The 26,907-nt window shown below is 30.6% G+C and overlaps 2 protein-coding genes across 2 annotated transcripts; both read left to right on the top strand.

Moving 5' to 3' along the window:
• The first annotated feature begins 8,256 nt into the window (after window positions 1–8,256).
• On the top strand, window positions 8,257–13,326 carry LOC105788689 (probable inactive purple acid phosphatase 27). Its single transcript, XM_012615690.2, has 12 exons — window positions 8,257–8,534; window positions 8,970–9,061; window positions 9,225–9,294; window positions 9,397–9,519; window positions 9,690–9,782; window positions 10,224–10,353; window positions 10,920–11,001; window positions 11,095–11,227; window positions 11,419–11,624; window positions 11,771–11,896; window positions 12,361–12,670; window positions 12,836–13,326. The coding sequence occupies exons 1-12, from the start codon at window positions 8,367–8,369 to the stop codon at window positions 13,139–13,141; spliced, it is 1,839 nt and encodes a 612-aa protein (XP_012471144.1). The 5' UTR covers window positions 8,257–8,366; the 3' UTR covers window positions 13,142–13,326.
• Window positions 13,327–16,859: 3,533 nt separating this feature from the next.
• LOC105788688 (uncharacterized) lies at window positions 16,860–19,151 on the top strand. Its single transcript, XM_012615689.2, has 5 exons — window positions 16,860–17,166; window positions 18,039–18,209; window positions 18,315–18,404; window positions 18,599–18,715; window positions 18,826–19,151. Exons 1-5 carry the CDS (start codon window positions 16,993–16,995, stop codon window positions 18,835–18,837), a joined length of 564 nt encoding a protein of 187 aa, XP_012471143.1. The 5' UTR covers window positions 16,860–16,992; the 3' UTR covers window positions 18,838–19,151.
• The last annotated feature ends 7,756 nt before the right edge of the window (window positions 19,152–26,907 follow it).

Genomic DNA, 26,907 nt, shown 5'->3' with positions numbered 1-26,907 from the left:
TTTTGCTTACATATTTTATACTGCTAGTTAGGTGAAAATAAAATTTTAAAATAATTATTGTTTTCAAAGACACGAACTTTAAACGTTAGAGTTTTCAAATGCTTCCGCGTTTAAAATCAACTTAATATAACAATAGCAGTTAACAAGGCAAACATTTGGTTAGGTGTTCTGTTAAACATTAATAAAGAGGTTACTAAACTTAAGAAACGAGTTTTATCAATAAGTCTAAATTTTCAGAAGACACTTTGATGTGACACGCCATATTCGACCATAACTCCTAGGCTAGGTTTGGGGTGTTACAACATGTGTTGACCTTAGAGCATCATCGACGCCCCATCTCAATAATATGATGGCTAGGGACAATTTAGAAACCACGATTTTAATGCATAAAGATCTCATAAATGTAGATCATTATATTTCCCTTGCATAACCCAATGTATTCCATGGGCTTTATCTATATAAGTGTTCAATATCATATGTAACACCCCAGGCCCAACTCAATCGTTGGGTCTGAACTACAAGATGCTACATTCGTTGCCAGAGAAACTACAATCAATTATGCAGTAATTAATCATTCCCACATGCAATTAATGTAATATCCCGAAAATTACTACTGTAATACCCCAAAAATTACTACAGTAAGAAAGTAGGTATCCTTGATAGTAAAATAAGGAAATAAAGTGACAAAAAGGGAAATTTTGAGTTATGGCAACATTGGGAATTATATTATGACATATTAATTCAAGAAAGGATTAAATCGTAAAAATGTGAAAAGTTTTAATGCCCAAGAGTAAATACTCAAAATTTGAGGGGTTACAGTGTAAATATGAAAAATTTGAAGGACCAATAGTGTGAATATTTTAAGGGTGGAATAATCTAGAAACTAGGGAAAATGGATGAATTAGGACCAAATTGAAAAGGTGAAGAATTTTGAGGGACTAAATCACAATTTTACCAAATTAGGTGATGACTCAAGGATAAAATTTTTAAAGATTATAAAGGGCAAAGTGGTCAATTAGAAGAGAGAGAAATCTAGAAGGCAATGATGATGTTGGTGATATTTTAGATTAATTAATTAAATAAATATTAGTTTATTAATATTTTAATTTAATTTTAAATGATATTTTATTATTTTATTATTATTCTATTTAGTATATATATGGAAGGAAAGATGAATAATCTTCATCTTCTTCCCATGCATCCAATGTAGGAAGAGAAAAGAAAGAAAGAAACTTTCTTTTCTTTACAATTTGGTCCTTTCACAAAAAATTCACCACTTTCACTTAGAAATCAAAAGAATTTTCATATCCATCAAGAGAGAAAAATAACAAGAAGGCTATGGGGAGCTAGAATATCAAGTTAGATTCAAGAAATAGAAGCTGAAGGAGAGAGAAAATCAAGTTAAATATTGAAATTAATAGGACAAGGTAAGAACATCAATATTTCAATATATTTTAAGTTTGTTATTATTGAAAAAGCATGGAAATGATGTTATAGTAGAGTTTTCTTAAATAAAGTCTTATGTTCTTGATATATTAGTGAAGAGAAATAAGAGAAAGTGATTGAAAATATTATAGAGAAAATGAATAAGGAGGTTATAAACTTAGTAATCAACATATTGCACTAAAATAGTTTTGGACAGTAGCAGTAGGCTAATTTTGAAAAATCACCATAAATTATGGAAATCGAATTAGAGGATGAAAAAATATAGAATTAAATATTATTAAGTCTAGTTTCTCATAGAAGAAACGATGTAAGTAATGGAATTGTAAATCATGAGATATAATAAATTATGTGAGACAAGATCAGAATGAATTTGGGTTCCCCTGTTCTGATTTTGGAAAATTATAAAAAAATTGGAGAAAAATAATTATGGGCTTAAATTTGTATGTTTAAAGTCTGGAATGAGTCTATTTTCAATAGAAACAAATAGAAACATCATCTAAATCTTGTACCAGGAGATAATTAATTTTTAGTGAAGAAGGGTCGGAACTGTCAGACAGCAGAATAGGGATGACTTTGAAGAATAAACTGTACTTATTGGATAAGCCAAAAATTCTGAAAATTTTATAGTAAGAATATATGTGAGTCTAGTTTTGGATAAAATTTACGGATCTCAATTTGGAGTTACATAGCTCAAAATATAAATAATTTTGTGACAATGACTCAAGTGGACAGCTTTGAATGAACAAATAAATAAATAGTGAAATTATAGATAATGCTACATATAAGCATGTTATATGCATTAAGGATGTGGAATGGAGAGGAGGAGGAGGAAATATATGATTATTCAACTAGTATGAGTTTTCATTAAAATGGCTAATTTGCATGTTTTAGGTTCAGGGACTAAATTGAATAAAGGTAATATTTTAAGGGTAAATTTGTAAAAATTTCAAAAAGTGACCAAATTGCATGAAATTAATTGTTTTATTATTTAAATTAATAAATTGAATGAAATATTAATTTATATCAAGATTGGATGGAAATTGAGGAAAATAAAATTACCAAAATGTCATTGAATTTTGGTATTTACGTAATTTAGCCCGGTAAGTTCGTGTAACTTGAATTATATTCTTAGATGATTGAAATATATATATTGGATTGAGAAATTGATTTGGATTGTGAACATGAGAAATTGTGAATTTAATGAAATGGAAATGAAGCTTTGAATTACATGAGTAAATATCGGGTCTCGTAGGCCCTATTTGTTATGAATATAATATTTCGAGGATATGTTGTTAAGAATTATAAAAGCACGTTAATAATTTAAAAGTTTTAATTCGGATGAAATTTTACAACTCGGTTTAATACGTATGCAAATGTATGTCTTCTAGTAATGCCTCGTACCCTATTCCGGCGTCGAATACGGGTAAGGGATGTTACAATGTGACATCGCCAGATTCGGTCATAACGTTTAGACCGGGTTTGGGGTGTTACAATTAAGTTTCAATCACATTCAATTTATTCTAGACAACCATTTGCAGGTCTTATACAAGCTTATGAAAGCTCTTTTGTTAACCCAAGCATAAAATAGGATCAAATTGTAGAATTTTAAAAATTCAGGACTAATGTCGCGACTTCATCACTTCCACGTCATGACGTCGCCAACACAGTAAGTCAAATCACGACTTCTTGCCATTTGGCGTCGCAACATCACTTACCATTGGCCGACGTTGCGACGATGGATGTTGGCCGTCGAGACATGGCCCTTGTTTTTGGCAAAATGTGCATTTTGGTACCTATTTCATAGCTTCCAACAAAAACCTTTCAACATGTTCACATCCACCTATATCAAAACATGAATATTCAACCTAAATCAAGTCTTTAAGACCTTAGGTATATGACCATTCAAAAAGCATAACATTTACAAAAGTACACGCGGAAAATTTTTTCTCCCTACCCCCTCGCCTATATAAAGGGGAGTTTCCCTTTCCCTACTCCATCATCTCTCTCCTCCATCGTCTCCTTTAAATTGTTTTTTTTCTTTTGGTTGTTTGTTGAGATTTATGCGTTTAAAGATTAATTTATCTTTTTTTCTTTGAGGGAGACATAGTCATAGTTTTAAATTGTGTTTGGGTTCACAGTGATGTTGTAGAGCTCGGTGACCTACTAATTTCATTTATCGTGTGTGGATGGAGTCATCACCTGAGAATTTGGGATCGTATTGCAACTTAAGGTCCCTGTTGGTAGTGACTATACGGTCATGGGTTGAATTGTAACTAGGTCTTCAAGTTTACAAAGGTTATTTTGTCAAGAGATAGAGTATAATCGGGGCCCTAGTTGGCAGTGCTTATGCGGTCATGGGATCAATTTTCACCCCATCAAAGGAGGATGCTTTATAAAACCTATACAGAAGTCTAAGATCATAGTAATAGCGAAAAGCACAATGACCTTCCAATATAATCAACTTAGTCGTTTTCTCCACCAAAGATGTTGAGCCCGTTACTATAATTTGTGACAAAGCGGCCCCGATTCTGATTATATTAAAAAAACAATTCAATTTAATTTATATTAAAATAATATTTTTTCTTAGAACTAATTATTGTAACACCCCAAACTTGGCCTAGACGTTATGGCCGAATTTGGAAGTGTTACGAAGAAAACCTAAAAACAACTTCTTTATTATTCGCAAATCATTGTAAACCATTGTTACTTAGTATGCTCAATTTGTTTGGAAAATGTGTTGATATACTTATTTAATTTACAATTGTTGTTCGTTTATATCTATCAATTCAAATGAGTATTTTGCAGCAGAGTTTCATAAATTGCTATATTTTTGGTAATTCAAATTGTTACTTTGAAAACCGTTATTTCTGAAAAGTTGTTGTTTTTAGAAAAACCGTTAGCAAATTTTATGAAAATGAAATTTTACGGAAAAGTGGTCACAACTGAGATTCTGTCGCACCGACCCGCCTAAGTCTGAGGGTTACCTAAATAGAACAAAGAAACAGAAAGTAAGTTTTGGTAACTTAGAGTGTAACACATATATAAACAGAAATTCAGATTCAACTCATGACAGAACAGACACAGATGTAAGTCTTTTACAAAATCAAAATTATACAGAATCATACAGATACAGATATGCATAATCCTACCCCCATCCTTTACACACCAACTCTGACCATCCTAACACACCACGTGGGGTTTAAAACACCCACCTAGCCCTACATACTATGTAGTGTTTATACGACACTTTTCAGAGTACTTGCAGCAATGTTGCCAGTATAATGGCAAGATATCGCCTCACACAAAACACTTCCTCCTCATAATACAAATCCCGCCCCATAGCCAGATACAGACAGATTATCAAATAAAACAGATTAACAGATACCAGAATTAACATATCATGCATGCTCGTATAACAGATATTACACATGCTTATACATAACAGAGCAGATCATACATACAATATTTCATAATACTCATATAAATGTTATTCACGTCAATTTCAATCTAACAAAGTAGCAGATTTCACGCTTTAAGGCTTATACCACACATATCGACCATACAGAAAGCCCACAGGTGATCGAGTTGACATGTACGACCCTAGGGAAAAATTCTAAAATTTGGGCCTATATGCCTGTGTGGCCCACATGGCCCAAAATGGCCTAAGCCTTGTGTCACACACGACCTCACGCACGGCCCATCACATGACCGTGTGTCGCACACGGTTGTGTGGCGTCGACAGGCCATATTTTCAGCTTTTTCTGATCGCCATTTTCTCGCGTTTTCGTTACACACCTGTCCCTATTTCAATGCCAAAACTCCCACGAGTCGTCAAGAACCTATAATCGACCATTAATTCACCAAATCAGTCACTTGAACCATCACCAAAATGGACACCAAATCGATACAATCAACCCAACATCTCAAATTAACCTCTTACCTTCAAACAAAAGTAGTAGCCCACCAACGAAGTTAGGTCGCCGGAGGAAAATCCAATGATTCCCGATCCTCACCTATCCAAGACATACACAGAATCAAATTCATAACTCCCCCTTCTTGCCATATCCAACAAAACACAAAAAGCACAAGAAGAAACCAAACCTTAAACTTTACCTTACACCAAGAACCCACCACCGAAGGAACTAACGAAACAGGGAGTAAGATTTCACAGTCAAGTGTTGAAAAGAAATTTTGAAATAGAAGTCAACAAACAGTGGAAGAGAAAAGAAAAATAACATAAAAAAAAAAGCAAATTGGAATAATGGAAAAATAATTTTTTAAAAAAAATGAAAGACTTGGGAAAAAAAATAGTGGAAGAGTTTTAGAAAACAAATTAGCATCCTACTACTAACCACCTCCCACCAACCAGAATCCCGACATAACCTCACTACTACTACACCACCAACCCAAGTGGAAACAAAATAAATATACCTTCACAAGTTTCAAACCCAAGAACTCACTTAAGTTCACAACCAATGAGACACACACTCATTTATGATAAAATTTACGAAAATAAAATTATGAAATCAGGGCGTTACATTTTTCATTAGTTTAAAAAATTCTGATTATCCTTCTATTTCACTTAATAAATTAACCATCAGGTTAGCTCAACAATTCATTTTAATTATATTAAAAATAATTCAACTTAATTTATATTAAAATAATAATTTAGTTTTTCTTCTTGGAACTAATTGAAAATAAAAATTTGATAAAAAATAAACGCTTTAATTTAATCCAAGAAAAGAAGCAAAAATAAATAAAATCATAAATACATTAATTTAATCCAAGAAAAGACACAAAAATAAATAAAATCATAATAAATTAATTTCTTCAACATAATTAAAAAATTAACCAAAAGGTTAGCTCAATAATTTAGTTTAATTATATTAAAAACAATTCAATTTAATTATATTAAAATAATAATTTATATTTTTTCTTCAAACTAACTTTTCATTTTTTTAAAGAATCTTGATTATCCTTCTATTTCAAATCATGACACTTGAAAATTAGATAAGGTATAAATTTAAAATTTCATAAATTTAACTGAGTAACAATGATATGTATAAACTTCAAATTTCATTATTATTTAATTATTTTTAAAATTTAAAATTTTAATATTATCACTATCTATTGCTTTTAAATCTAAAATTTCTATACTAGTATTTTTTTTTTTCAAAGTATTCATCGAACGAACCCTATTGTAGGTCCATTAACAAAATATTACCTATTAGTATTTTTAAACTAATAATCTTTAACAAAATATTTGAACAATTTAAAATATATTTTAGAAAAACTAACATTTGCCGATTGGCATGGTTGAGTTGGCTGAAACACATTATCCTCCTATTTATAGGTTGGGAGGGGTTATAGATAATTTTAAGCATTATCTTAAAGAGAACAAATATAATCAAAACTTATAATGAGATTATTTAAAAAAAATTTAACACTTTAAATTAGTAAAAAATCCAAATTTCATTTTGATTTAAATATAAAATTTTATTTAATTAATTATTTTAAAATTTAAATTTTTTAATGTTATCAATACCTATTATAAAAAGTGCTAATATTATCCATTAGTATTTTTAAACTAATAATCTTTAAGAAAATATTTTAAGAATTTAAAATATATTTTAAGAATATCAAAACTTTATTTTAAAAATTGTTTAATTTATATTAAAATAACAATTCTTTTTTCTTCTTCTTAGAACTTGTTTTAATCTTTAAAAACTTATTATCTTTCTAGTTCAAATTATGACACTTGTAAATTAGTATAAATTTCAAATTTTATTTTGATTTAAATACACAATCTTACTTATTTAATTATTTTTAAATTATAAAAATTTAACTAGATAACAATGATAATATATAAAATTTAAATTTCATTTTGATTTTGATTTTGATTTTGATTTTGATTTAAATAAAAATATTTATTTAGTTATTTTTAAATTGTAAAATTTTAACAGGATAACCATGATAGTGTATAAATTTCAAATTTCTTTCTGACTTAAATACAAAATTGTATTTATTTAATTATTTTAAAATGTTAATGTTACCACGCTTTTAAATATAAAAAGTTCAAATATTACCAAGTACTATTTTTAAACTAATAGTCTTTAAAAAAATATTTGAATAATTTAAGAAAAAAACCAGAACTAACAACTAGACTAGAGGTGTTCATGGGCAGGGCCGGGTCGGGTTTGGGCCGGGCCCATAAAAAATTTCGGCCTGGGTCTTAGGCCCGGCCCAAAATATAGGCATGAAATTTTGCCCAGGCCCGGCCCGAGAAAAAAATCATAAGCTCGGGCCCGGCCCGGCCCGGCCTATTTTTTTAATAAATACCAAAAATTTATTTTAAAAATTAAAAAAAATATTTTAAAATTAAAAAAAATTTAAAAAGTATTTTAAAAATATTTTAAAATTAAAAATAATAAAAAAGTATTTTAAAAATATTTTAAAATTTAAAAAATTTTAAAAATAAATATATTTATTATATCGGGCCGGGCCTGGCCGAGCCGGGCCCGGGCCAAAAAAGTGGTGCCCGAGGCCGGGCCCGTTTTCTAAACGGGCCTCGTTTTTTTGCCCAAACCCATATTTCGAGCTTATATTTTTACCCAAACCCTCCCATATTCCGGACGGGCCGTCGGAGCACCTCTAAACGAGACAGATGATGTCCTCTTTTTCCAAAGGAAAATTTCTGTAAAAAATAGTAAAAAGATTGGAAAATAACAAATAAGTGAAAAAATAAAAATCAGAATTTTACAACACCATAAACGCCAACGTAGTGTCTTAAAACTCTGAAAAAACCAAATAAATAGACCTAAAAGAAGAATCAATTCGCAGAGCAAGAAAGAAGTCCAACTTTCTTTCAATTCTACTACTCAAAACCCTCTTCTTTTTTATTTCTGAATGCTTGTTTGAAAATGGTTTGGTTTTGGGTACTTGTTTTATTCACTGCGAATTTAAAGTTGGGTTTGGCTCACATCCATGGAGGAGAGCAACCGTTGGCTAAAATCAATATCCTCCAAACAACAGTCGCCCTTCACGAATCCGCTTCTATTTCAGCTGAACCTGTTCTTCTTGGTTTGAAGGTACAATCTTTCTATGCTTTTCTTTTTCCTATTTTGGTCAACTTGTCAGCATTTCCTTTTCAATAATATCCAAACTTTCAAGTTAACTTTTTCATGACTTCTTGATGATCTATAGAAATATGGGTTATTCACAAAGATGTTAAATTTATGATGGAAAATGTTAATATTCAGTTTCAGAGAGAATGGCTGAAAATTTAGAATTGTGATTTCTTTCGTTGTCTTTTGCCTTCTTATACGACGGTTTTCCCTCATTTACGGCAGTTATATTTTTATCAACATAATTAACTAACTTTTGAACTGACATATGATGTAGTTATAACTAACCCGAATATAGATGAGTCTATATATGTGAGCCTGTAGCATATATAAATTAAAATCATCATTCTTTATAGTTTGACAGTTTAGTGAGTTTTGCTTGTTTTTGTGGGATCACAGGGGGAGGATACTGAATGGATAACTGTGAATTTCGTTAATCCGAAGCCGTCTTTGGATGACTGGGTTGGAGTCTTTTCCCCGGCAAAGTTCGAGTAATGTTCATCTGCAACTCATCCATGTCAAAATTTTCATCAATTTTTCCTACTTACAGTATTTAATAGGATCCTGTTTATTGTCATTCCACCCTTTGATTGCTTCATTAGTGAATTTTGCATTGTTTGAGAACTTAGAGAGACTTTGTGTTGTTTTTGGCAGCCCATCGGCCTGTCCGCCGGTGAATGAACGGAAAAAACAGCTTCCATATATATGTTCAGCTCCGATAAAGGTGAATGTGGTCCAATTTGTGATATTAGTAATCAGGATTTAGTGTTTTACAATTTTATGGCTTGAAAATTCATTCACCTTACACTTTTGTGTGCGTTTCCAGTACAAGTATGCAAATGAGTCCTGCTCATCTTATGCAAAGACAGGCACTGCTTCACTGAGGTTCCAGCTTATAAATCAGCGAGCAGATTTCTCCTTTGCTTTATTTTCGGGTGGATTATCAGATGTAAATTCATATTTCCTTTTCTTTTGCTATACAACTTTGCAAAGTATTTTTATACATCATGTTGAATCATTGATTCATGTTAGCGCCTCTTCATTAATTTAATTTATTTTCTGAGGAAAGTTGATTTTTTTTTTCTTTTGTTAAACTAATTTCATACTTGAATATTACAGCCAATATTGGTGGCTATATCAAATCCAATATCTTTTACAAATCCTAAAGCACCCTTGTATCCACGCCTTGCTCAAGGGAAGTCTTGGAATGAAGTAAGTTCGGAATAATGCCTCCTATGTTATGATGATTCCTTTATGAACTTCTATAGTGTTTTCTGAGCTGGGAAAAAAATATAAATCTGCTCAAAGGGAAGTAATTAGTATGAGTTAAATATAATTTTGCATTGGCTAATTCTGCAAATGTATCATCCATGATAAGTTATTAAATCCTGTAAAGCTTTGAAATCGAAGGGATATAATCCACGTTTTAATTCACTACTTTGACACCTATGGTTCCTTTGAGGATCATTATCTTATGTAAGACACCATTTCAAAAGTTTCCAATTGATGTCATATCTTTGCCTACTTGGAGCTACTCGATTCTAGCAAACATATTGTGATTTTGAATTTTTTTGCATTAAAACATAATTGTTTTTGGTTTGCTATGCTGTTCTTTTTATCTAGTACTCAAGTAATAGTTGATTTGTTGGACAGATGACTGTAACCTGGACAAGTGGCTATGACATAGATGAAGCAGTGCCGTTTGTTGAGTGGGGTAGAAAAGGAGATTTGCAAGTTAGATCTCCTGCAGGAACTTTGACATTTAAACAGAACAGCATGTGTGGTATGAATGGAATTACTTTTGATGGGACTTCGATACTGCAATACATGTTATAATATTGCTTTTAAATGTGAACATACATGATTGCTGTGGATTTTCATTTATCAGTCAAAAATCAGACTTAATTCATCCATTATGTTGATCAGTAACTCTTCCTGTTTGGTTGAACTGGTGGCTATATAATGACAAATCGCATGCTGTATTAATTTCGTGACTGAGAATGTTTAAGCAATATACTTTTGTGTCATGATGCCTCCAATTCGATTACATCTCCTTATCTGCAATGATAAGTTCCTTGGTTCTGACTTTATGAAGTATTATAAGACTAAGAAGATTATATTTCATCCCTCAGATTTGATATCCTGCTGTCTATGGGACTATATTAGTGAATTCTTTATTATCTCACTCATCAAGATTGTCTTTTGTTCAACTTGACTCGGATTTTATTTCCTTGATTCCACCATAAACAGAGGAGTATATTGCATACAAAATAGTTTCACCTTTTACATTGTTTGGTGGAGTGAATGGTTAGGCCTATAGCATCATGCAATTTGCCTACTGATCTGCAGGTTCACCCGCAAGTACAGTTGGCTGGCGGGATCCAGGTTTCATACATACAAGTTTCTTGAAAGATTTATGGCCGAACTTCGTGTAAGCATCGTAAATATTCATTCTCCTATCTAGCTAGATAATAAATTGAAAGTTTAAATGATTCCACTTACAAGGTTATGTATGTTGTTTCAGATACATGTACAGGATAGGTCATCTCTTGTATAATGGTTCAGTCGTATGGAGCAAGACATATTCGTTTAAATCATCCCCGTATCCTGGACAAAACTCATTACAGAGAGTCGTTATATTCGGCGATATGGGGAAGGTAATATTGGAAAACCAATAATGAAGGGTTTGAGAGTGGGTGGATTTGTCAAGAGATGGAAATTTTGATAGATTGACCAACCCATGCATTTTGTCTGGCTCTTTGGAGCTTCGATTTTCTATGCACTGCCAACTATGTTATTATTTTTGAATTTTGTGCGTTATATGAAAATATTTCTTAACATCTCACAGGCGGAGCGTGATGGTTCAAATGAGTACAGTGATTATCAGCCTGGTTCACTCAATACTACTGACCAACTGATAAGGGACTTGGACAACATTGACATAGTTTTCCACATAGGAGACTTGACCTATTCGAATGGATACATTTCACAGTGGGACCAATTTACAGCACAGGTGGAGCCTATAGCGTCAACTGTTCCCTACATGATTGCAAGGTACTCTATGCTTCCTTTACTTATGCAGCTTAGTATGTAATTTTCGAGAATATATTTTGAGAATTAACTTTCAGATGCCGTTTAAAATATAATGTGAATTAACTTTCAGATGCTGTTTAAAATATAATGTGTCATCTGTGTTGCAGTGGTAATCATGAACGTGATTGGCCAAACTCAGGATCGTTCTATGATACTCCGGATTCAGGTGGTGAATGTGGTGTGCCAGCAGAAACCATGTTTTATTATCCTGCTGAGAACAAGGCAAAGTTTTGGTAATTTTAGTAAAATTCCTCTACGATAAATCTTACCACTTTTCTCTTTTTGGCCGAAACAAGTGTAAGATTTGAGCATCTTAGCTGATGAAATATTCGGTATTAGCTAATTAAAAAAAATAGTAAGATGCAGTTTCCTAAAGTAATAAATAAGTGCAATTCGATACATGCATAGAATGTTGAGTTGAGTGTACATCCTTGAAACTTGTCAAACACAAATAAAGTATTTAGACAGTGATTGAGGATTCTGAAGAACAGGTGTTCATTATATATACCAGCTGTTATTTCAATCGATTAACTGTGAATACCTTCACTTAGCTAAACAGTTTGTTCTGTAGGCATAATAAGCATTGGCGTTAACAAAACTCTACACACTATCTCTGTGTTTTGGTCCTTTTTTCTTCCTGATAAAAACCTAGACCCAGGTCCAATGAATACTTTTCGGCTATACTCTGACAATGCAGGTACTCTACAGATTATGGCCTATTTCACTTCTGCATAGCTGACAGTGAACACGACTGGAGAGAAGGATCAGAACAGTACGGGTTTATTGAGCAATGCCTTGCATCGGTAGATAGACATAGGCAGCCTTGGTTGATCTTTTCCGCTCATCGTGTCCTTGGATATTCATCTAATGACTGGTACAGCCAGGAGGGCGCATATGAAGAGCCTATGGGAAGGGATGGTTTGCAGAAACTTTGGCAGAAGTACAAGGTTGACATTGCCTTCTACGGCCATGTCCATAACTATGAAAGATCATGCCCAATCTACCAGGTAAGAATTGCAAATACTGAGAGATCCTCAAATCTGCAGTGTCAAACTAAATCCCGGGATTCTTGTATCTGTTACCATAACAGTTACCCTGTGTAGGGAACAGTTGGATAGTATATTATAAGCACAAATAATCTCACTAATTTTTGTGGCATATGCTTTGTGCAGAATCAATGTGTGAACAAAGAAAAAAATCATTACTCAGGCACTGTGAACGGAACAATCCACGTCGTTGTAGGTGGAGCAGGGAGCCATCTTTCGAAATTCAGCCAACTCATCCCATATTGGAGTATTTATAGAGATTATGACTTTGGATTTGTGAAGCTAACAGCATTTAACCAGTCATCCCTGCTATTTGAGTATAAGAAAAGCCGTGATGGGAAGGTTTATGATTCCTTCACTATTTCAAGGGACTATAAAGATGTCCTGGCTTGTGTTCATGATGGCTGTGAACCTACAACATTGGCATCTTGATCAAATATCATTAGGGGAAGTGTATGTTGTTAGTGGAATGATTTAGGAGAGTTTGGAGTTAAAAAAGATTGTATTGGAGGTTTAAATAGTGTGACCTCCTCCAGTTATTGGTTCAATTTATTGGACTGGTTGAATCTAAAATATAAATTAAATTTTTGTTACTAAGAACATTTTTAACATTCAAATACCATTGCTTATGCTTATATTAACAATTAATTTTTAATTAATAATCAACAAAACCCAACAGTAAACAGTAATCTTAGGTAATTTACCCTATACCTCAACTCTATTTTATTTAATTTTAATTAAAGTCTATACTCTAGAGCATTAATTATCAACTTTTTAGGATTATCCTCGGTTCAATAAATATTGTAACATCCACCGGATTTGACAAGCTTTTCTATTTCATCCTCCAAAATTCTATGTTATACTTGAAGATGGATTAAGTAAAAGTAAACAAGCAACTTTGTATGACAACCATGCTTAATTTAAAATTATATTCATTCATTACTTTGTTTAAATTAAATGAACTTATTTATAAATATTGAACACACATGTTTACGAATATTAAATGAATATATTCATTATATATAATCAAACATGCTCACAAATAATGTTCATAAATAAAATAAAATAAAACGATATCATATATAATTTTTAGATTAAAAATAATTAAGTACAGATTTTATTAATTATATTAGAAATATAATATACACAGACAATATAATAATGGAACAATAAACGGGTTTTAAATGATTTATTAAATAAATAAATTTTATTTGAGATTAGTTCATTTGTAGACGAGCCTCAAAATTTTTTTATGTGCACTTGTTTCCTTGATAAATAAACATAAATGTTTAATAAAACCTAAATTGTTAATGAATTCTTAATCAAACGCTTTGTTCATTCACAATGCCATATTTGATGAAAATGTTAAAAGTTTAACTACAAAGACTAAATTATTTAATTGACAAATAAATTTCTTCAAATAAATTGAATAAGATAAAATAAATATGAGATTTTAAATAATGTGTTCACTTTTCACTTAGATGATTCAAATTCAAATTAAATATTTTAAAATATTTTTATTTAGTTTTAATTATAAAATAAAACAATCGATCCAATGTGATACTTGAATTTTTAATTTGTGTATTATTTAGCACCTGTATTTTTATAAAATGTCCTTTGTGATACATAAACTATTAATTTGTGTATTATTATGGTACATGGAGTTAGCATTGTTAGTGAATATTAAACCAAACAACTAAAATTTAACATGAGAAAACTCTTTCTTTTCCAAATCATCCACATAGTTAATATTTCATTATTTAGAAAACTAAATAAAACAAAAACATTAAATTAAGGCCATTTTGATAAAGTGTTGAGAAAATTCAATCAATTGAAAATTAATATTTTCAGCAACTTAATTTTTTAAATATGTTCGATAATTCAGAATAAAACTACTAGATAGAATTTTTTACAAAAAAATGGTGTAGAAAATGATAAGTAGGCACTTAATAGAGAATAAATTCAATGGTTTTCTATTTTATTTTATTTCATTTAGGATTATATCATCCTTTATCAAACAATCTAATTATATTTAGTGTTTAATTTTAAATAAAATACCAAATATATTTTATAACTTAAATTCAACACTTAATTTTTCAATACTAATTTTTTCAACATTTATTTTTGGACACTTGAATTTTCAATTTATCAAGCATGGCCTAAATTAAATTAAATAAAAATATTAAATCTAAATCACATATAGTTTATAAAAGAGAAGTAAATACCAAACTTACATAACCAAAAATACCATATTCTCCATTAAAGTAACTAATGTTATCTTTTCATTTGAAATCAAGTTTCCTCCTCATGAAATTTTAATTGCAAAAATTGATCTTGAATTTTTTTATTTTCATTTTCAAAAACTTCACATTTTTAACTTAAGATGAACTCAAACATTTTTGAAGCAAAATTTAGAAAATCTCATGGTAGTCGAAATTAAGCTATTCAAACCTTCCACTCAAGTTTAATAAGTCAAGCAAACGACGTAAATTTTGAGTTTTCTTTATTTATTTATAAATTTCGGAAATTTTAAGGTTTTAAAGAAAAAATTTTGAGTTAAAATTGAAAGCCGAGACCTATTACTACTCTGCTCTTCAAGTCTCCTTTGAGAAAAGAAATTGATCTTTTAAAAGTTAAACTTACGTGGTTTAGGTCTAATTATTTTTTTTATTTAACTTTTATATAATAGAATTGATAATTAAGAAAAAAAAAGTTACATATTGAATTTTCATTGATTAGTTTAACATTTACTTAGGGTGTTAACTCCATGTACATAATAATATACATATTGAACATTTTAAAAGTATAAGTATCACATTAGACATATTATAAAAATATAGCTACCAAATAATACATAAATTAATAGTTCACATACCACATTGCACATTTTTGAAAGTACAAGTACCAAATAATACATAAATTGATTGTTTAGGTATCACAATGGGCATTTTAAAAATACTTGTACCAAATGTGATATTATCCCTTTATTTTAATACATTTTATTAAATTTAAATAAGAAATAATTTTATTACAGTTAGCTCTCTCAGTATGATATGAATCATCCGCTATAATGACCAAGTTTATAGTAGAATCGATTTTTACATTTTATTTTAACCCTCTGTAACAACTTTTCACTTATAACAATAACAACCATAGTTATAAAATACATTCTTTATTAAATTAGTTCTTCATAACAACATATTGTCGAAAATTTTAGTAAAATTATAACTATTTCATATAAACAAAACTTATTAATTATAAATTATTAAATAAAATGATCTTAATTAAAACATCATTTCTATAAAAATATTTAAATTTTACATGAAAATCCTAATAATAATAATTTATTAAATGAAAACAATATTCAATGAGTGGAATTAAAAGTATCAATTTAATAAGGATAAATATCAAAACTGTACATCAACTATGGTTTAATGTGCGATTGTATACATGAAATTTTGATTTGATTCAATTCTTGTAAATATATAACACAATTATTGATATACACATCATTTTATGTTTATATATTGCATACATAAATAATTATATTTATCCAATATAAAAATAAATTGATGTATTTATTTCTTTAAATGTGTGTGGTTAAATAAAAAATAAAGTTTTAAGTATACATTTGAACCACAATTAAAGTTTCACGTGTGCAATTACACATTAAATCAAAGTTAATGTATAATTTTGAGATTTATGTCATTTAATAAAGTATTAAATAATTTACTATGAATTTGAATCATTATAAACTTATAAATTGATTACTTGAATTTAAAACTCATAATAAACAAATTAATTTAATTTAAAACACATGCCAATTAATTCAACTTGTTAAAATTATGAATTTCATAATTAATCCTATGAAAAATTATAAAATAAAATATATTTTAAAAAAATAATGCATACTCTATAGGTATTTTAATTTTGTTAATTTGATTCCCCGTTCTTACTACTTTCTTTGATGAACAATAAGACTAGAAAAAATAAATTCACAAACAAAATCGGCCCTAAAATGAAAGAAAAGAGAAATTGTTAAGATGGATGGCCTGGCCCATGGAGAGGTTGCCAAGTTGGGCTTCCGGGTTGAATCTACAGTCTCAAGTTTGTCCGGGCATAACTCCCATCAAGTTCGAGCGCCGTAGCCTGTGTCGTTAAAGCGTGCAAAATCCAATTCCAACTCTGGGTCTTGTGGGGAGGCTATTTTTAATGACACTTTGCTTACCCGGAAGACCTTGGGAAGTTAATATCAAAAGTTTGAAGGAGATAAGAGGTACCTAATGGAGCGTACGCTTTGGGGACATCTACCCTTGTTAGTAAGAGCCAACTCCAAAGAATCGGTGGAATATATTCTTCAAACCCTTTGGAGAACCTGGAAGACTGGTCTGGACGCAGATGACCGTCGACTCATCTGCCAAATGCTTCAGCTCCAAAACGAGTCCGACCTTGACCCGGTAATTATCCACTCCCTCACTCAAATGCTCATCGTTGTTAGTAAAGATTATAGTATTTGGTTTTTGCTAAACATTTTGTTGTACTTCCTATTGCCGTTGTTATTTCTGTAAGATGCTAGCTTTTAACAATAGTACTACTCTTTAACAACAGTGTTGATTAAAGTAGCAAGCAAACTAGTAAGAACAACTTTCTGATTTGATAAAAAGATTTGAAATATTCAGCTTTATTAATTTTCTTATGCTCAATGATCTGTATCTGCTATAAAGAGTTTTGGAGTTCAGTTCTGGTTGTTATATGCTAAAGCTGCACTTTACAGTGATGTTGCTTCCTTAATCTGTTTCTCTCATTTGCTTTCCTAGATTTTGGCTATCTAATTGTTTCCTTTTCGAGTTTAGTTTTGATTGTTGTATGCTGGAGCTGGATCTAACATGGAAATTACTTCCTCTGGTTGTTTCTGGATTTCGCTTTCCCTAGATTTTGGCTCATATAATTGTTTCTTTCCATCAATGATCTCTAGTTGGTATAAAGATTTCTCAAGTTCAGTTTTAAGTATTATATGCTGAAGCTAGAGACTTAACATGGAAATTACTGCTTCGGGTTGTTTCTGGATTTTGCTTTCTCTGGAATTTGGCTCATCAAATTGTTTGTTGGATCCCTCGGATGTTCCACTTGTATCAAAGATTGATTCCCATATTGGTTTCATATACTTATGTCCTTAATATTGCAGTTGCTGACCTCGTATTGAGAAAAATATTTTATATAATCTCTCTTCAAATTAGCATTTATGCGTTGTGTGCTCAAAAGGCATGGATCTTTTATCTTATCTGGCTGTTACTTAGTGAGATAAATTACGTATGTTTCTACTCTTCAGCTTCTAGTATGTCTCCGCATGTTAATGCGTAAATGTGTTTATGAGAACATCAGCAAAGATGATATTCAAAAGCTGTTTCCTAGTGAGGTTCTTCCTGAATTACAAAGACTGTTGACACTTTTGCTGCAAAAGTTTCAAAGAGAATGGCGTGCAGATGTACACATGGATAAGGTCAGGAATTTTATTTTGCTCTATCTTAGGAATATTTATCCCAAATTTAGTTGGATCATGGATGGTATAGGTAACAATTTTACTTCTTAAATTAATTAAAATCAGGTTTCTTTGCCACGCTTAAAGACAATGACTTGGAATTTGGCAACTCAGGACAGTGAAGTGAGGGAACCGGTGGCTGTTATCAATTTGAAGGTATGAACCTTTTTGTTGACAAGTTGGTGCCATGGATGCCTTTATGTTACAGATTGGAGATTTTCACATGTATGGAATTGGGTAATTTGTCATCTTTAAAATGTTAACATAATATGTACTTTTCTTTGATTGCATGATTTTCTTTATTCTCCCAAAGTAGTGATATGATGTTTTTTTACTTGCACTTTATGCAGCTTCAAAATGATATGCAGTGTCCACAAGAGTCGGATTTGTCATTCCAATTAGCCAAAGAAACACTGGATACAATGCTGAAGTCTGTGTACAGTATAAGAGATCAGTTGTCGAATATGGTTGGTGCCATGGCTGAGTTTGCCATTTCACTTCCAGTCCATATTTTAGTAGAAGCAAACATATTTCAGTTTCAAAATATAAATATGTTTTCTTTTTTTCCTTCTTTCAGGGTGAGACATAAAATGGACTTTTCTGCCTGGAAATCAATGCAATGTAATTTACCGTTGGCACACATAAAATAGTGCAGGCAAACTACTTCCCTCAAAATCAACTGTTCTCTAGAATTTACTCTGTTTTTCATCTTTATGAACATTGCTTTTTAAAAAAAAAAAAAACCTGCGTATGTGAAGAAAGCAGCGGATCATGTTGCGTTGACTTTTCATTTTCCCCTAAAGTATCCTTGTCCAACATTCGTATGTCATAGGTATACAGATGTTGGTATGAGTGTATGATTCTTCAAATATGTGGAAAAACTTGGAACAAGAATTTTGAGGATTCCCACTTGTATGTGTGTGAGAGAATATACTCACAAGGGTGAAGCTAGAATTTTTTTAGGTCGGAATCGAATTATAAAATTTTTGAGAGATGAAAATGTAAGTTTGTCATATACTAATTTATAATTCGATCATTTTGAAAGAACTAAACAGAACTTTTTCATATTTTGGGGGGTTAAAGTGCTAGTTTACCATAGATTGACATGTAATTTTATTATTTCTAAAAGAATTAGTTGAGTATTTTTATTTTTAGGGTTCAAAGTATAATTTTATCATAAATTAACTGAGAATGTTTAATTTTCCCTTTTGGGTTTTTAAGTTTATCGAAGTATTTGATAGTTTGCGACTTTTGTTCAGATATGCATTAGATGTATATCAACATAGTTTGCTACATGCAACCATGTTTAGGAGGAAGCTGCATTTAAATACATTAAGTTAAACGTATAGTTTAGTTCGGATAATAATTAAAAACATTTGATTCGATTCATAAGTTAAAAATTTTCAATTATTATCGATTAGTTTTAGCCGATTGGTATCGATATTGTTGTCAGTGTGGGAAGATGTGGAATCGAGTATATTGAAGTGTATTATCCTCCTATTTAAGAGTTGAGGAAGAGTTATGGATAAATCAATTTAATTACATTATTTAGTTCATCAAAATCGAATCATAAACCATTATTGCACCTAATAGAAAATGCCATGATTGAAGTTGGCTTTGATTATATATATATTTTGTTAAACTTGGAAGTTAATATTTACACATGTTTTAGTATAAAGGTTAGTAATAAATTAATTCAATTGATAATATTTAATCACTTTTATGACTTATTTTTAGTAAAGAGAAGGAAAAAATTCTCATTTTACTTATTTTTTAATTTCAAGTTTAAATTTATACTAATTTTTTTATTTTATGTCTAGTTATTATCATACATATATAATAAATAAGAATTTTCCCTTATATTATTACGCATAAATGTTTTGATTTTACCATATTCAATGTAAATTACTTTCAACATTTTTAATTGATTTTCTCGTTGTTGATTTATGAGCATCGAATGAATGACAAGACAAAAAGGATCAAGCTTTACAAGCTCACCCAATAATTATTCTTGCACTTCAAGAGGAGGTGGTCAAGAGGCAGGACAGAGGCAACTGTTAGAAAAATTAGTACGAGAAATGGTTTAATTGGCGCAGTGAAATTTCGAAAGAAAAATTATAAAATAAGATTTTTATTGTGATTTCTAGAGGTCCAGGCCGGGTTTGGATAAAATTTTAGGCCCATTTTTTAAGCCCGGGTCTGGCTCGAAATATGGGCCTAAAAATTTGTCCAAGCCGTGACCAAAAGAAAATTGCTAAGCCCGAGCCCGCCCCAGCCCGGCCTATATTAAAGTTTTCAACACCAAAAAAGTATATATTTAATATATACATATTTGATTAAAAAGAATATTTGATTAAAAATAAAAAATACATATTTATTATATAATTCGGGCCGGGCCGGGCCGGGCTCGGGCCAAAAAAGTTTTACCTAAGGCTCGGCCCATTTTTTAAACGGGCCTCATTTTTTGCCCAAATCCATATTTCGAGCCTATATTTTTACTCGAACCCTCCCAGTTTTTAGACGGGCCGTCGGGCCGGGCTGGGTAGCCCAACCTATGATCACCTCTAGTGATTTCTATAGTAATAAATTTATTAAATATAATATATTTTTGAGTTAAAAGAAATAGGTCAAAATGCAATATGCCTTTAGGAATGTGTCAAATTTGTTAAACGATTTAATCTAGACTTTTTAGTTTTCAACTAAATGACTAATATATTATTTTTGAACTCTCTTAGAGAGTAGGCCCTAACTCAAAGAATCGAACACATGCACAAAGACTTTCCAGTGAGGGTAGTCGACTTTTTCTTTTGGGGCATCCAAATCTAAAATTCAAAATTTCAAAATTGAATTATAATTTCTAAAAAAATAAAATTATAATCTCACAAATTTAGAATAAAAAAGATTCAAGAAAACTAAAAATTTATTTGAGTTAAAAGAAAAACAAATCAAATAAAATTTTCACTAAAATTCAATAGAATTTCTGAATTTTGACACCCACTTATATGTGTATATAGAGAAAAATTCACAAGAGTTGACTTGAATTGGAAGAAGCAATAAAACAATATTTTAATAGAAAACCAGAGTCCTAGTAGGACTCTGCAGAGAGAGAAAGGGGTTAAGGTAGTCAGTACCAATATCGATGAACGTACTATTTTTTCCTGATATTAATACATAACAGTACCAATATGTTTTGGTGTACCTTTTTAGAATTATCGATGTTTGTAAAAAAAATTTCACATGCATATTTATCATCTAAATTTTAATTTTTTAATAACTTATATATTACACATGGATACAAATATATTTTAATTACATCCATATAAATATATTTATATACAAATATAAGTTTTAAAATTTTAAGTAGGTCGAATAACTTAATTTAATAATTATAGTTTAATTTTTAAATGTAATTCTAATTTTTTTAATAATTATAGTTCAATTTAATAAATTTTAAAATGTTTAAGGTAAAAAAATTTAAAAGCTAAGTTTAAAATATCAAAATTTTGTACCAATTGGTATGGAACAGTACGCACCAATATTGGCCAAAACGGGTCGAAACACAATGAAACAGTCAAAACACACTGAAATCTTGGCCAAAAAACAGTCAAAACCGGTTGAGGACTGGAATGGTATGTACCATCCAAAACAAGTGATACTGGTATGGTATCGACTACCATGGTGGCTGTAACAACCCGATTTTGGGTCTAGCTGGAATAGTGGTTTCAGGAACACAAATTCGATGAGGAAAAAATTTATTTTTATTATATTTTATGGTCTACGATTTCACGAAATAATTTTGTGAAAAATTAGTTCGAAAATTTTGACGCTTGGGCACTTAATTTAGTCAAAAGGACTAAATTGTAAAAAGTGCAAAAGTTGAGTTCTACATGTTAGAGGTGTCCAATTGTTATGAAACTTTAAATTGGAGGTCTTTATATGGCAATTAGACCATTGGTTAAGTTATGGACAAAAATAGACATGAGATAAGTGAAATAGGAAATTTTTAAATTAGGGGCAATTTGGTAATTTAGTAATAAAAAGAATTAAAAAGGGAAAAAGATTGCAAAATGTGCTTATCTTCTCCATGATTAGACCTGTCCATGGGCCGGGCCGGGCCCGGAAAAAATTTTGGCCCGACTCTTAGGCCCGGGCTCGGCCCTACCAAATATGGGCGTGAAATTTTGTCCAGCTGTCCAGGAAAAAATAATAAGCCTAAGAGCCAGCCCGGCCCGCCCGATTTTTAATAAACACAAAAAATATTTTAAAATAAAAATAAAAATGAAAATATTTTTAAAGTATTTTAAAATTAAAAATAAAATAAAAATATATATTTATTATATCCAAGTAGGTAAAATGGCCTGGCTAAAAAGTTGAGCGAGCCCAGCCCATTTTTAAGCAGGCCTCGTTTTTTGCCCAAGCCCATATTTCGGCCTATATTTTTATCCGAACCTCCCATATTTTAAGGGCAGTGGTAGGCCGCCTAGCCCATGGACAGGTCTATCCATGATGAACGAAAATAGCAAGGGGGAAGCCATAGTTAGGATTTTCAAGCTTCCAAGCTCCATAGTAAGTGATTCCAAGCCCCGTTTTTAATGTTCTTTACGATTTTAGAGTCCCGGTAACTTGATTTAGCTTATTCTAGCAATAATTTAACCTAGGGTTTATATTTGGAAAAATACCCATAGGTGAAATGTGTTTATTTTGATGTTTTATGGTAGAATATGAAGCTTGAAATTATGTTAAACAACTTTTGCTAAGTGATTTTAAGTGAAAACGAGTAAAACGACATAATCGGTAAAAATACCTAATGTTCATAAGTAAGTGTTAGAGTGGGAATTTGATGTTTCCATAGAAGGGAAAAATGTTCAGCATGTCATAATACATAAGAATAAGGGATGAAGTTTAATTTATGAGCTTTGGGGTAAAAGTGTAAATATGCAAAAGTTTAGGGGCAAAATTGTAATTTTGATAAGTTTGAGTCAAGGACTGTTTTGATAAGTGTGAGTATTAAATAATTCAAATGTGTTATTATAGATCAAGAAAGAACTGGAATCGACCTTGATTGGAGAAAAGAAAAGATTAAAGACTAAATTGCTAAATTTTTTATATTGTTGCACCAAAGTAAGTTATGTGTAAATAATAGAAATATATTTTTATAAATTGTGAATTATATTTGATATGTGAATTATTATTATTGAATGTGGAAGGAAAATTGTTCATGAATTATTCAAGTGATAAAGTATTTAAAATAAAGTGTTAAGTGTAAATTCCCGGTTGAACTTGGGAATAAAAGTGGATACAAGTGACATGTCACTAGAGACCAGTGTTACAGTGTTACAGTGAGTCTCGGGTGCTAGGTGATCTAGCATGTGTTGCAGACACCTGACAGCTTGTGTGAGCAGGCCCGTGGACATTTCTAGTGTTATTGATCAGTGGTAGCTACGGCTACATATCAGTGGTAGCTTCGGCTACATTTCAGTGGTAGCTTCAGCTACATATCAGTGTGGCACTTATATGCTAATTCTCTACGTATCCGTGTATATTCCGAGTGTTCAACGGGAAATTGACTAAGTGAAAATATATGAGATTATGTAACGACTAAGTGTAATTGAATGATGAATATATGTGTGGAATTGAATTGAATAGTGATCGAAAGTGAAAAAGTGAAATTATGAAATAGTAGAATTAGCAGCAAAATAGTTTTGGACAGAAACAGTTGCATGACTTTGAAAAATCACCAAAAATGGTGGAAATTGAATTAGAGAGTGAATAAGATATGAAATGAAAGGTTAATGAGTCTATTTTTACATAAAAGAAACAGAGTAAGCAAAAGAGTTATATATTTTGAGCTATTTTAATTTTAGTGAGACAGTGTCAGAATGAATTTGGAATCCCTATTGTAACTTTGGAAAATTTTTAAAATTGTAAAAAAATAATTACAGGCTAAAATTTATATGTTTATAACCCTGAATGAGTCTATTTTCAATTGAAATAAACATAAGTACCATCCAAATTCTTTACAGTGAGATAATTAATTTTTAGTGAATAGAGGTCAGAACTGTTGAGCAATGGAATAGAGGAAAATTTAAAGAATAAACTGTACTTATTGGCTAAGAAAAAATTATGAAAATTTTATGGTAAGAATATATGTGAATCTAGTTTCAGGAAAAATTAACGGATCTTAATTTGGAGCTCTATAGCTCCGGATAAAAATAATTTAGTGACTCTGACTCGGATAGACAGCTTTGAATATACATGTGAGTGGATAGTAAAATTATAGAAAATGTTATTTATAAGAGTGTTATGTACATTAAGGATGTGGAATGGAGAGGAGGAGGAGGAAATATAAAATATATGAATGATTTGTATATAAATTGATCATATGCCTGATTATATTTGATAAACGTTGAATTAGAAATGACATAATGTTTCATTTCAATTAGTTATTATGAATTGAATTGTAAATTCATATGGCTGAAACCAAACAATTATTTGTTAGTATTATGCATGACATAATGTATTATTCTATATACATATTCATGTTTGAATTATGATTGTTGATAAAGATAGATAAATTAGAATGAAAGTTCAAATTGAGTAGAACGCAAGGTTGAGTACTTTCGTTCAGTGATAAAGACGAATTGACGAAAAATACCATGGATGGACTATGGCAATAAGTGATATGTGATTCCTTGTAAGACCATAGCTGGGCTATGACATCGGTATATGTTATGTGATTACGTGTAAGACCATAGCTAGGCTATGGCATCGGTATATGTTATGTGATTACGTGTAAGACCATAGTTGAACTATGGCATCGAGAAAATAAATACTTAATTCCGTAAGACGTTCAATAATTTGACAAAGTTGGTAAGTGTTACATGGACTCATATTCAAGTGATAGATTTATTGTGATTGTTGAAGTTGAATTCATTTAAGTGATTTCACCAATTGGATATTGTATATGGCAAGATGTGTTAGTGATTTCACCAATTGGATATTGTATATGGAAAGATGTGTTAGTGAATTACATATTTATGAAATGATATATGAAGTTCATAAATGATACATGAAATTAATATGAAAAGATTTATGATTGTTATTAGTATTTTTTCTGACATAATGTGGATTCTTCGATGTTGAAATGATTTAACGGATTTATTGAGCATATGAATGAGTATGAGACTCATACGAGTTAGTATAGATATGTACATGTTTCTTATAAGCTTTGAAATGATAAGACTTGTGAATTGTGAATTAATCTGTGTGAAAGTATATGGGATAGATTAGCGAATCTTTACGAGATATTGAATATTTAATATATTACAATGGTGGTAGCTATAAGGCTTGGATCGAATGAGTATATATTGTGCCTCGTAAGCCCTAATTAGCGATTCGAAGACAATAATTTGAAAGTTTTAATCTGTATGAAATTTTATAACTCAATTTAATACGTTTATAAGTGTATATGTTCTGGTAATACCTCGTACCCTATTCCGGCATTGAATACGGGTAAGGGGTGTTACAATGTGACATTGCCAGATTCGGCCATAACGTTTAGGCTGGGTTTGGGGTGTTACAGTGGCGACACAAGGAGAGCTCCTTAAGCCGCCCATTTTTGCTTATTGCTCCTTTCATGTATTAAGTATAATTATATGTGTATTCCAATCTTTAATCAATTAAAAAAATATATCCAATTAAACTAAAATCTTTTTACAAGCTGTCTTGAGATTATTCGATTGATGTGCAAGTATATACAATCGTTGACAAGTAATAAAGTAGTGAGTAAGAGTTACTGCCTCCACAGGGACTGTTTATGCAAACCAAGTGTTACAAAATTAATTACCAATCTAATTGGTCAGTGATGAAAATAAATTAAAGAGATGAGTTTTTAATTATATTAAACTAACCTAAGAATGCTTAAAATTAAATTAAATAAAGAAAAAAAATAAGTAAACAAGTCTTTAAGAGAAATCACAATAGCATGCATGTGTTAGAATAATTTTCCTTCCTAATTTAGAAATATTTAAATAATGCTACTAATGTTACAAGAAATTTCATGGCAACCCGACTATTTATTAACCATGTTTTAATTACAAGTACTTTGGTTTCTCTCGAACTTTGAAGTTTAACATCTTGTCTGCATATTTCTATGTCTGTTACGACTTCAAGGTTACCTTTTCAGGCATCATCTAGAATTCATACTTATTAAGCTATTAAGTCTAGCATATGTCTATGCCAACAAATTAGTATTTTTAATAAGCAGAAAAACAAATTATATGAGGTAACATAATATTTCTATAATGAAACAGTTTAACCATATAAATCATAGGATTATGCAAGGTAATAAGGTTCTCTTGAATTATTACAAACTTTAACCTAATTTTTCAAATATAGATTAAACTTACACCATTTAGATATTGTGTCAATTAATTACAATCCGGTTAGGATTTAATAACTAATTCAATTGCATTCCTACATTTATAATGCATGAATAACACATTTATGATCTTATCTGAATGAATAAGTAACCAAGACACATAACATCATTAACAACATTAATAATCTAAGCTATGGAAATTCAATTATTCTAACACCAAAGGAATTAAGCAACCATGATTATATTAAAAACATAAAACTAAGTTCCAAACATGTTTCT

The sequence above is a fragment of the Gossypium raimondii genome, chromosome 2, assembly GCF_025698545.1.
Source record: "Gossypium raimondii isolate GPD5lz chromosome 2, ASM2569854v1, whole genome shotgun sequence".
Classification (NCBI taxonomy): domain Eukaryota; kingdom Viridiplantae; phylum Streptophyta; class Magnoliopsida; order Malvales; family Malvaceae; genus Gossypium; species Gossypium raimondii.
This window is presented reverse-complemented; position numbering and strand designations above follow the sequence as displayed.